General features: G+C 45.5%; 1 protein-coding gene across 4 annotated transcripts in view; it reads left to right on the top strand.

Annotated features, from left to right (window-relative positions):
- MORC2 (MORC family CW-type zinc finger 2) overlaps positions 1 to 10,404 on the top strand; it is a 50,070-nt gene that overhangs the window by 20,103 nt on the left and 19,563 nt on the right. For 3 of the 4 annotated variants that reach the window (XM_017835863.1, XM_017835862.1, XM_017835865.1), the window contains 5 exons: positions 818 to 926; positions 2,080 to 2,239; positions 2,321 to 2,432; positions 4,304 to 4,429; positions 7,711 to 7,790. In XM_017835863.1, coding sequence (XP_017691352.1) covers positions 818 to 926; positions 2,080 to 2,239; positions 2,321 to 2,432; positions 4,304 to 4,429; positions 7,711 to 7,790 — 587 coding nt within the window. The remainder of the gene's footprint in view (positions 1 to 817; positions 927 to 2,079; positions 2,240 to 2,320; positions 2,433 to 4,303; positions 4,430 to 7,710; positions 7,791 to 10,404) is intronic. The other variant, XM_017835864.1, reaches the window with a different exon arrangement.

The following is a 10,404-nucleotide window of genomic DNA, read 5'->3' as shown; positions in this document are numbered from 1 at the left end:
AGCGGGGACTTCCATAAAAGGCTCAGAGCGGGGACTTCCATAAAGGGTGTGAGGACAAGAGCATCCTCTTCTCTTAACACCTAGTTTATAGCCTGAGGAGTCAGGCTCTATGGGCGGAGGGTGTGAATAGTCTATTGACAACAGTTTCTGGGTAATGGCATGGAAGGCTATAGAATACACAGTTTTGGGTTATACCCATACCATGATGAACTGATCTCAGCTGTCCTAACTAGGACACAGGGTAACAGAGAAGATGCAAAGACACTATTTTGGATAGGAGAGTGAGGAGGAAGATGGGACTCCCTTTTTGTGACAATGAGCTGCTAAGCTGCCTTGGCTGAAGTGTCAGTGAGGCTTTAGTTAGATATTAGGAAATTAATTTTCTGTCTCCAGACTGCTGCTATTCATTCCAGATACAGAGAAATGAGAGGTGTGCTTGCTTTGTCACTGACATTTCTGCTCAGAGGTTTGAAGGTTACTGTCACATCTCACCCTAGTTGTCTTTTTAAATTTTTTTTCTTTTTATTTAAACTGTCTACATAGTAGGAGTCTGGAACGCTGTGCTGTACTTCTGCACGTTTTAACTGTGACTGGTGTTAAATGTTTTGAAACACTGTGAAAATGTCTAGATTGAGATGTCTTCTGAAAGGAATGAGATGTTTAGAGAGAAATGGTAGTTGCTGTTTCTGCCCTTCTACCTAACCTGGTTTTGGCATCTTATAGTTGAACATAATGGGAAGAAAACTCAGTAAAGTGGTCTGTGTTTTGAACAGTGTGGTACATCAGGTGTAACACGCAGCCCAATCTCTGTCTACAGGGGTTCTATGCGGATTGGGAAGGATTTTATCCTCTTCACGAAGAAAGACAACACCATGACTTGTCTCCTCTTGTCACGGACATTCCATGAGGAAGAAGGCATCGATGAGGTTTGCATGTGCTTGTTGTAATGAAGTAATTTAGTGAATGCTGCCTTGTCTGAACTTGCCCAGCTCTCACAGGAGAATGGTCTGTGTCAGGGCTGGTTGCTACTCTTGTAGGATCAAGCATATGGTTTTCTTTTAGTGATATGCTTGTAGGGCTTCTGCAAAGTCAACAAAGATTTCTTCCTTTTGGTTTTAATTCTCTTTGAGAAGTCTCTCTACAGCAAGTTTAAAGGGCTTGTTTCAGTCACTTAAAGGTTCTTTTGCTGAGTTCAGAAAATGCTCAGACTTCTTACATTTTCCTTTTCCCACAAAATTTGAGCTTGAGATGTATTTAAATTTATTGCTCTAACTTGATTTTCTGTAGAGAATAAAAGGTGTTGTTGAAGTTGCTACCCACGGGTCATAAACTCCAGGCATGTCTCTTCTTTCAGATATTCTTTTTAATAAAAAGTCAGTGTGGTTCAACCTATGAAAAACTTGTATATCTTAATAGATAACTCAGGCAATGTTGCTCCAGGCAAGGCCGATAATGAAAAGTTTTAAATTTGCATTGGGATGGTATCTCAGGAAACATCTTCTGTCCTGAGGGAGGGAGTGAGTGTAGGGAATTGTGCAGAGAAGCTGGGGAGGGGCAGTGCATGCTGGCTGCCAGCCCATGACTGAAGTCCTTTGTGCAGCTGCAGTTTATAATTCTATCTGTGTTTTTGCTCTAAATAGTAGAAACCACCAGTAACCTTGCTAGAACCCCATAAAAGTAATAAATAGTGAGATCAGGATAAATATGAGTGAAGGATATTTGAGTTCATGAGAGAAATTAAGCCAGAGGTTTACATTTTTAAAAAAGGCAAGTTTGAGTGGTTTTTTAGTGTTATGAAAGTTGCTACAAGGGGAGGGGAAAAAAAGCTATTGAGTGTGTGAGTAGCTGGTACCATATGGGTGACTCAGAGGTGGTTCAGTCTGAGACTGGTGTTGTAGGAAAGCAACTCAGAGGCTGGCTTCAAGCATTTGAAAGACGTGCAAACCACTGAAAAGCTGGAAAGGACTCATGGTGAATTAGGGGGCTGTCAGGAGGGGTAAATCACTGGGCTGTGACCCACAGTAGGGGCTGACTGGAGTGGGAAAGCTGGAGTCACTCTCAGTACAATGGGATTTGCAGGTCATTGTTCCCCTGCCCACCTGGAATGCACGGAGCCATGAACCTTTGACGGACAACATGGAGAAGTTTGCTATTGAGACGGAGCTCATTTACAAGTATTCCCCTTTCAAATCAGAACGGGAAGTGATGGAGCAGTTCAGTAAGATACGTGGTGAGAAAGGTACATGTGAATGGTGCAGGTCATGGGCGAGGTATTTGGAGTTTGGCTGGGATTTGCCTGATCGTCTTGTTACTTGCTCAGGCACCCTGGTGATCATCTTTAACCTCAAACTGATGGATAATGGAGAGCCAGAGCTGGATGTGACTTCTGACCCACAAGACATTCAGATGGCAGAAACACCCCCTGAGGGAACGTAAGTGTGACCAGTATTACAGGCCCTGATCAAACTGGGTGTGGGGTTTGGCTATATAGTGTCTGCATGGGGTTTTCTAAAGCATCTCTTTCTGTACTGAACTAGAGAATGTAGAAGATTTGTAGTTTATTCTGTAGTAGTTTGGGATTCATGTGTGTGTTAGCCCACGGGTGTTGTGGCTGTGTTTTGGGTGAACACTTGTGCTAGCTGGTCTCAGCTTAGCCCAAGCAGCAGACTCAATGCCCTTTAGACACCTTAAAACAAGGAGCCCTAAGCTATAGGTTTAATTTTCTACACTGTACTGGTTTAAGAGTCAACCAGCAGGGGAAATGAACTCAACTCAAAGGAGAGACCACAAGTCAGAATAACAATTTATTAAAACAACACAGCAAGCACAATCACACAAACAAACAATTGGTCCTAACCCACAAAACCCACATGTACAACCCAGTACCCTGGGGCATGAACAAAGTGGTGTTCCCTGGGCCCCGCTTGAGTCCAAAGTAAAGGGAGAGGGGAAAAACCTGCTGGTGGGAGAGCTGTTGCAGGCTGGTCAGAAGTGGTGATTGCAGTCCAGCTGAGGTTGAGAGCGATGAACTGCAGTCTTCCTCTGGATCCCACGAGTGGTTGCAAAAGTTCTGAAACTCCAGGTTTATATATTTTCCAGTTCAGGCAGAAATGGTCAATCCTTCCCTCAGAGCGGGGAGTTCCATAAAAGGCTCAGAGCGGGGACTTCCATAAAGGGTGTGAGGACAAGAGCATCCTCTTATCTCACAGGCCTCTTAACACCTAGTTTATAGCCTGAGGAGTCAGGCTCTATGGGCGGAGGGTGTGAACAGTTTCTGGGTAATGGCATGGAAGGCTATAGAATACACAGTTTTGGGTTATACCCATACCATGATGAACTGATCTCAGCTGTCCTAACTAGGACATACACTCATCAGATGTTTTCATCATCAGTCTGTGCTGCTTCTAAACTTCTGTTCAATTTTGTGATTAAATGGTAAAACATGAGGTGCTGTTCAGGTCAGCCTCCATGGGTGGATGGTGCAGGGGGGCAGGTGGGGTGTATGATCACATCTGTCTGGGAGCAGGGGCCGATCCTGGACTTTCCTGCATAGGAAGAAGAAGGATGTACTCTGAGGGCAGCTGGAGGAGCAGAGGGCCCTGTTCAGAGAGAGCTGAGTGTTTGCTGGGTTGATTATGTGTAGCCTGAAAAGGAAAGACTGAGCTGAAATGAGCCAAATGTTTGATCCCAGAGCTCTGTGGGGACACTTAGCAAGCTTTACCTTTCTAATGAGATTACATGCGTCTTCCCTGAAGTGCTTGAATTTTCCATGGGAAGTTTCAGACCCTGTAAAGCAGCTCTGTCTCTATGTATTAAGAGTGATGTTATTGAGTGCACAGAGCAGCAAACTCCTTTGATCCCTCCAGGGATCTCATGTGCTTCTCAGCCTCTTTAATGCGAGCTCTCAAGGCATCACTGCTTCTTCCTCCTAATGTTGTGGTACCATGTCTGTGTGTGAGCAGTGCAGGTTCTGTGGCAGCACGCTGTTGACTCACTGAAGGGTAAGAAAGCTCTGGCAGATGGGCACACAGTGTTAAATGGTCCCTTTTATAGCTTTGACGTTTATTATGCAGATGTATTCAAACTCCCTCTTGAAACTGCAGTAGCGTATTATCAGTATTTTGTAGAAGTAGTTACAATGTACAGTTCAATAGAGAGTCTCTGGAGAAGACACAGATAGAAAAAAACTTTAAAGAAAAGCCTCACTTAATGTAGCTACATGGTAGTTAAAATAGAAAAACCTTTTCTTTCACCTGGCTGTCTTGCTGAGGGCATTGTTCTGAAGTAAATGGCTCTCTTGCAGGAAACCGGAGCGCCGCTCCTTTCGTGCTTATGCTGCTGTGCTATACATCGATCCCAGGATGAGGATCTTCATCAACGGACACAAAGTGCAAACCAAACGACTCTCGTGCTGCCTCTACAAGCCAAGGTAAGTGTTGGACCCAAAATCTGCAGATGTGTGGGACCTTTTGGCATTAGAGAAAAGGTTTAGCATTTTGCTCTCCAGCAAACATTCTGCATAATTCCATGTTAAAGCCACAGAAACAGACCATAAGAAAATGGCATGTGGTGCTGATGTCATGGAAAAAGAGGTACATTTTGGAAAATCTAATGTTTTTAAAAATTGCATGAGTCAATGGTGCAATTTGGCTCCCTTTCAGAACAAACTAAGAAATGAAGATCCTTGTTCAAAATACTATATTCACACAAAACTGTTGGGTAACTGTGTTGTTTTTTTGAGCAGGACAAGGAAATACATATAGTTGGCGTTGGGATTATTACTGAAACGAAACTAGACTGAGCAGTTTGAAACAGTTGCTTTTATACGTAGCTAATCTAGGTTTGAATAGAGATTGAGAAATAGCTTTCTCTCTATTCTTTTAAATTCCCTTAAACAAAAAATGTGACAGTGAGCTGAGGTGTGCTTCCAGTTGGCTGAACAGAGACTGGAAAAGGTTACCAGCGTGGGAGGGTGAAGGGAAACATGTATTTAAGTCTGCTTGAGGCAGTAGTGTTCTTCTGTCCCTGGGAGCACACAGTCTGCATTCTAGATACTTTAGCATGATTTGGTTTAATAAAATCGTAGTAATTTTGCAGAGTATTAGCTGATTGTTTTAGTATAGCATTTTGGCTTGCAGTGGTATTTCAGGCCCACTCTCAGCCCACTAAGGCGCTGTTACCTACCCCAGGCCAGTGTCATGTGCCCAGTTGCGCCTGAAGAGTCTGGCTGGTTTCTAACTCAGGGCATGGTCTGTCTGTCAAGGTCATATTTCCTCAGCTCCTTATGTGAGAACGTGTGAGATGTTATTAGAAACCTGAGCAAAGTCAAGGAATGTTACACCCACTACTCCCTGTGCTGGCCAGGTCAGTTGTTTCCCTGCAGGTGGCAGGAAACTTGCTACTGTAAATCCTGATTTGCCGGATAGAGAATTTCTGGATTTCTGACTCTGTTTTACCTACATGGGCTCCTTTGGGGTCAGCTGATGCAGCATCAGTGCTCAGCTCTTTAGCATGGCTGTGTTTCTAGCCCAGTAGCCTGGACCAAGTAAGTGTTGAACTTTCCTGGTCCAGCAAAGGGATGGAACAGGCAGCAGAGGTGCTGCTGCGTTACACCCTGCGTAGCTGGTGTGGGACATCCTGAGGGGCTCTTTCCCTTAAGTGGGGGCTCCCTCCTGCAGTAGGACTGTCAGTCATATTGCCTTCATCTCTGAAGGAAAAGCCTGTACGGTGGCTTGTCTACAGGTTCCAGTGTTGGTGTTAGAGAACAAAGAATGGAAATCCACCGTGGATTTAGGGTATGTAAATGCCTTTACTGAAAATTAGGGTTTTGCAGCCCTTGTGCTGTTTTTCAGGAATAACAGTGTGTCTCCTAAGCTAGGCACTTGTTTTCTGTTTGTCATCTACCCCTTTTGGAAGCCATGTTTCTGTGGGAGAGGCTTCTGCTCATCTTTCTGGAGCCGGTAATGTGCCAGTGGCAGGGGCAGGCTGGTTTTGTGCAGATCCTTCACCAGCAGTCCCAGTTTCCTTGGGAATGGCTTGTGTCTCCTGAAAGGTTACTCCCATCCCTTCCCCAGTACCAGCTGGAGCATGGGTTGTGCAGGTAGAAGTAGCCAGGCCATGTGCAAGTGTGTCCCTTTACAAGGACACTCCAAGGCAGTCGGAATGAATGTCATGAGGCTGGTGATGGCTCACGGTGCCATCATCTGGGACACCCTACAGTTGCTCACAGTGCTCCCTGGTGTCCCTATAGTCCCCTCAGGAGCTGCCCTGCCTCTGAGCTGGGCATGGGGGGATAATTCAGCTTCACCTTGCTTCTCTCTTTTTTTTTTTCCTCAGAAAAATCAGTTGGATATGGATGAGGTAATGTGTTTATGCCAGCATGTTGAGAGCAGCCTGGCTTTCAGTGTGCTCTCTCTCTTGCCCCCAGGTAGCTTTCATCAATCTTACATAAGTTAGAGATGATACTGCCAAAATCCTGTCTCTACAACTCCTGTCACAGTGACTTCACCCAACTGGGTGATTTCTGGAAGCGTTAGCACCTGCCTGCTTTTTTGTCACTGAGGAAATCCTTATGAATAGCAGAAAATGAGTTTAGCAAAATGTATTTCAGGGAACTGTACTTGTGGTGTGAATTTTCTAGATTTGGGAGCAAGGGATTCCTGTTGGGGAGACTATTTCTGACCTCAGTACCAACATCCATATGTGCTCACCCACAGAAACAAACCTAAACAAAACTTTTCATCTGTACAGTGTGGTTTCTCATGAGTCCTGACAGTTTATCTGCCATTTGGAGGTAATCTTGTCTCTCATTGGGATCTAAATGTGATTCCAATCAATTGGTCAGTCAAGCCTTATGTCCCTATGTAAAAAGCATTTCTAGTGGCTTTTGCTTTGGCTAAATGCTGGAAAGGTTTATTTTCCATAACGAGTTATTTGGAGTAGGATTTTCCTCTTTATACATCTAAAACCTTGTGTCTTAAGATGATCTGAGTTCCTACAGGCTTTGCTTGTCCTTGGTGTCATCTTCCCTAATTACGTGCCTCTGCTCAGAGGCACTCATAAGCTTTGGCCTCACACATGCCCGTCTCTCACTCTGCAGCAGTCTGTGGATTGGGATCTGCATTGGGCATTTAAAGATATAGGAAAGGTGAAACAAACCACCGCAGCTCCAGCACAATCTACAGGGTTGTAAGTCAGATGTGGAGCACACAGAAATGTCCTGAAACTTAAAGCTCTGATCAGATTGTTTTTCTGCTTTGAGCTAGCCCTGTGTGAGATGGACCTGTCAGATGGCACCTGTGGACAGCTGTTTGCAGGAAAAAGGAAAGATTATTTAGCTGTAGTGGGAGGATTTTGAGAAGCTTTCCATATATATTCATTCTTCCTTTCCACTTCTGAAGAAGAAATTATTTCTCTAAGTCTTGCGATTTCCTCAGAGTATGGGTATATTTTGCCCCCACTGGCTAGTGCAGAAAAAGACAGGGTATTGTGTTTGCAACTTCTACTAAAAGATCTCTGACTTAAAGAGGTTTTTGCCTAGGTTCAACCAAAATGTCCAGTTCCTGATGTGTAAACCTCTTCCATTTATTGAGTCTGTTGGGAGGAGTATACAGTAGCTACTTGTAGGGACTTTTTTCTCTCATGCAGTGATGAAATCTTGGTTTGACCTTACTGCTGAGTTTGCTGATTAATAAATTTTGATCATCACAGGATGTACAAATATACTTCAAACCGTTTCAAGACCCGTGCAGAGCAAGAGGTGAAGAAAGCAGAGCACATGGCGAGGATAGGTGAGTCCTCAGGGTATGCATATGCCCTCATTCAGCTGTTGCGAAGGGAAGGTCTGAACACTTGCTGGATATGACTTGGATTGCTTGCCTCTGGGATCATTGGAATTGCTCAGGAACTGAGTTATTACAGTGACTACAGACGACCCAGACTTGCTTCCATGCAATGGAAGGAATGTACATTGTTCTCTGAGATCATTTCATCTGGGTAACAGCTGTACAGGATACCCCTTGGAGCCCCAGCTGTCTGCCCTCACTCCAGCCAAAGCCTGGTTGAACCCTGTCACCCCACAGTTCTGCTCTCACCTTTAGCTCTTGGTTGTGTTCTCCTTTTACCCTTTTCTGTTGAGACAACTCAAAAAGTAGATTTTTGTTCTGTCACTTGATGTAAAGGGATTGGTCCACTTAGAAGTGGAACTCTAGTGTCTGACTCTGAAAAATGCTGCCATTGGTGTTCCATTGCTGAGAACAGGTCTCATTGGCATGGAAACGTTACTCATTTCCATCACCAAACCTGCCTCGTGCCTCTGGCTGTGCAGGGAACCAGCACTGTGCCCAGGTGGCCAAGAAGGCCAATGGCATCCTGGCCTGTTTTAGAAATAGTGTGACCAGCAGGACTAGAGAAGTGATTCTTCCCCATCTGTACTTGGCACTGGTGAGGCCACACCTTGAGTACTGTGTCCAGTTCTGGGTCTCACTTCAAGAAGGACACTGAGGTGTTGGAGCAAGTCCATAGAAGGGCAATGAAGGTGGTGAAGGGTCTGGAGCGCATGTCCTGTGAGGAGCGGCTGAGGGAGCTGGGGTTGTTTGGCCTGGGGAGGAGGAGGCTCAGAGGAGACCTTATTAGTCTACAACTCCCTGAAAGGAGGTTTTAGCCGGGGGGGGGTTGGTCTCTTCTCCCAGGCATCTAGTCACAGGACCAGAGGACATAGTCTCAAGCTGTGCCAGGGGAGGTTTTAGCTTGGACATTGGGAAGAATATCTTCACAGAAGGGGTCATTTAGACATTGGAATGCCCAGGGAGCTAATGGAGTTACCATCCCTTCAGGTGTTTAAGGGAGAACTGGACGTGGCACTTAGTGCCATGATCTATTTGACGTAATGGTGTTAGGTCATAGGTTGGACTCGATGATCTTGGAGGTCTTTTCCAACCTAAATGATTCTGTAATTCTGTGAACCAGCCCGGTGCCTCCAGGGGTGCAGGGATCACTGAACTGTCCCAGTGCCCCCTGGGGGAGAGGGGGTGCTGAGCAAAGTGCTTAGGATGTGGTGGCGAAAACTCCCAGCTGACCTCAAACTGTTACTGCAAGATTGGGTCACATGGAGCCTCTAGGACTAAAACATACTCATAGCATTATCCTCAGCCTCAGCAGCACGCATCTCATTACTTTGCTTGTAGGAAAATGGATTTAATCTGTAACAGCCAAGCTCTCTTGTTCTGTTGTAGGTAGAAAAGATTAATTTCTTTCTCCAGCTCTCCAGAGGGATTCTCACCCGGGAATGATTTGCAGTGTGCTCTTTCAAACCCCAGGAGTGCATTGTGAGAAATGGTGGGTCTCAGCTGAGCAAACAGCAGTTCTAGCCTGCCAGAGCTGCCTGCCCTCGATGTGTTGGAATCCATCAGACTGTGAGAGTGCTGATTCTCTGGAAGTAGCTTATGAGCTTGTGGAATGAAAACTTAGGATAACCAGAAAATAGCTGGAGGAGGAGGATGTATGGCCAGCTGTGACTATTGGTGACATGGCTTTGGCATATTGTAGGAAGAGCCATGTCTAAGAAGTAAAGACATACATATGTTTAAGGTGAGGAAAAGCCATTTTTTCATTCCATGGGAACTGACTTCCTGCTTCATGTGATAGGCTGTAGTATCCAGATCCCTAAGTGAGTGGGTGGACCTAGGAAAAAAGTACCATTCCTGGGCAAGGTGGCTGTGATAGACCATCAGCTGCTTTCTGTGTCCTTCAGAACCAAGACTGAGTACTGCACTGAGGCACCTTGGTGTTGCCATTGCCTGGCTTCTGGAAATCCCCTTCCAAAGTTTGGAAAGCAAACAAACAGGAGAGGTGAGGAATCACGCAGGTGTCCAGTACTGGAAATCGTTAACAGCTCTGTGCTGCACTGAGTATTATTTTGGAGTATTTTGGTGTGTCCAGTGCCTTGCTTGGCAGTGCCATGGGTATGCTGTGCCTTTTGTCCTCTGGGAGGATGTGGATGCAGGTACCAGCTGCTGTGTGCTCGCTGTCCTGTGTAGGACACCCATTTTACCCACTGGGGCCTCAGCCCTGTCAGCTGTCTCAGTTGTCACTGCATTAGTGGAGCAGGTTTGACCTGTGCCCTTCTGGGTTACTGCTGTGTTCTTTCCACTAGCCACAGATATTTTTAGCCCACCAGCAACTTCCCTACAAGCTCTGATTGAAGTGGACCGAGTGCTCTAAACAGACTCCAGATTCCTGTGGGTTTGATTTAGCCAGGCTGTCTCTTGATGATGGTTGCTCACACAGCACAGTCCTGCTGTGACCTGCTTGGTGGGCAGCTGTGAACTCAGAGAGTGCTGCTGTGGGAATGAGGGGAACACAGCTCCAATGAAATGCTGCATAGGAATGAAAAGGGATTGTTAT

This window comes from Lepidothrix coronata, unplaced genomic scaffold (assembly GCF_001604755.1).
Source record: "Lepidothrix coronata isolate B3197 unplaced genomic scaffold, Lepidothrix_coronata-1.0 Scaffold265, whole genome shotgun sequence".
Classification (NCBI taxonomy): domain Eukaryota; kingdom Metazoa; phylum Chordata; class Aves; order Passeriformes; family Pipridae; genus Lepidothrix; species Lepidothrix coronata.
This window is presented reverse-complemented; position numbering and strand designations above follow the sequence as displayed.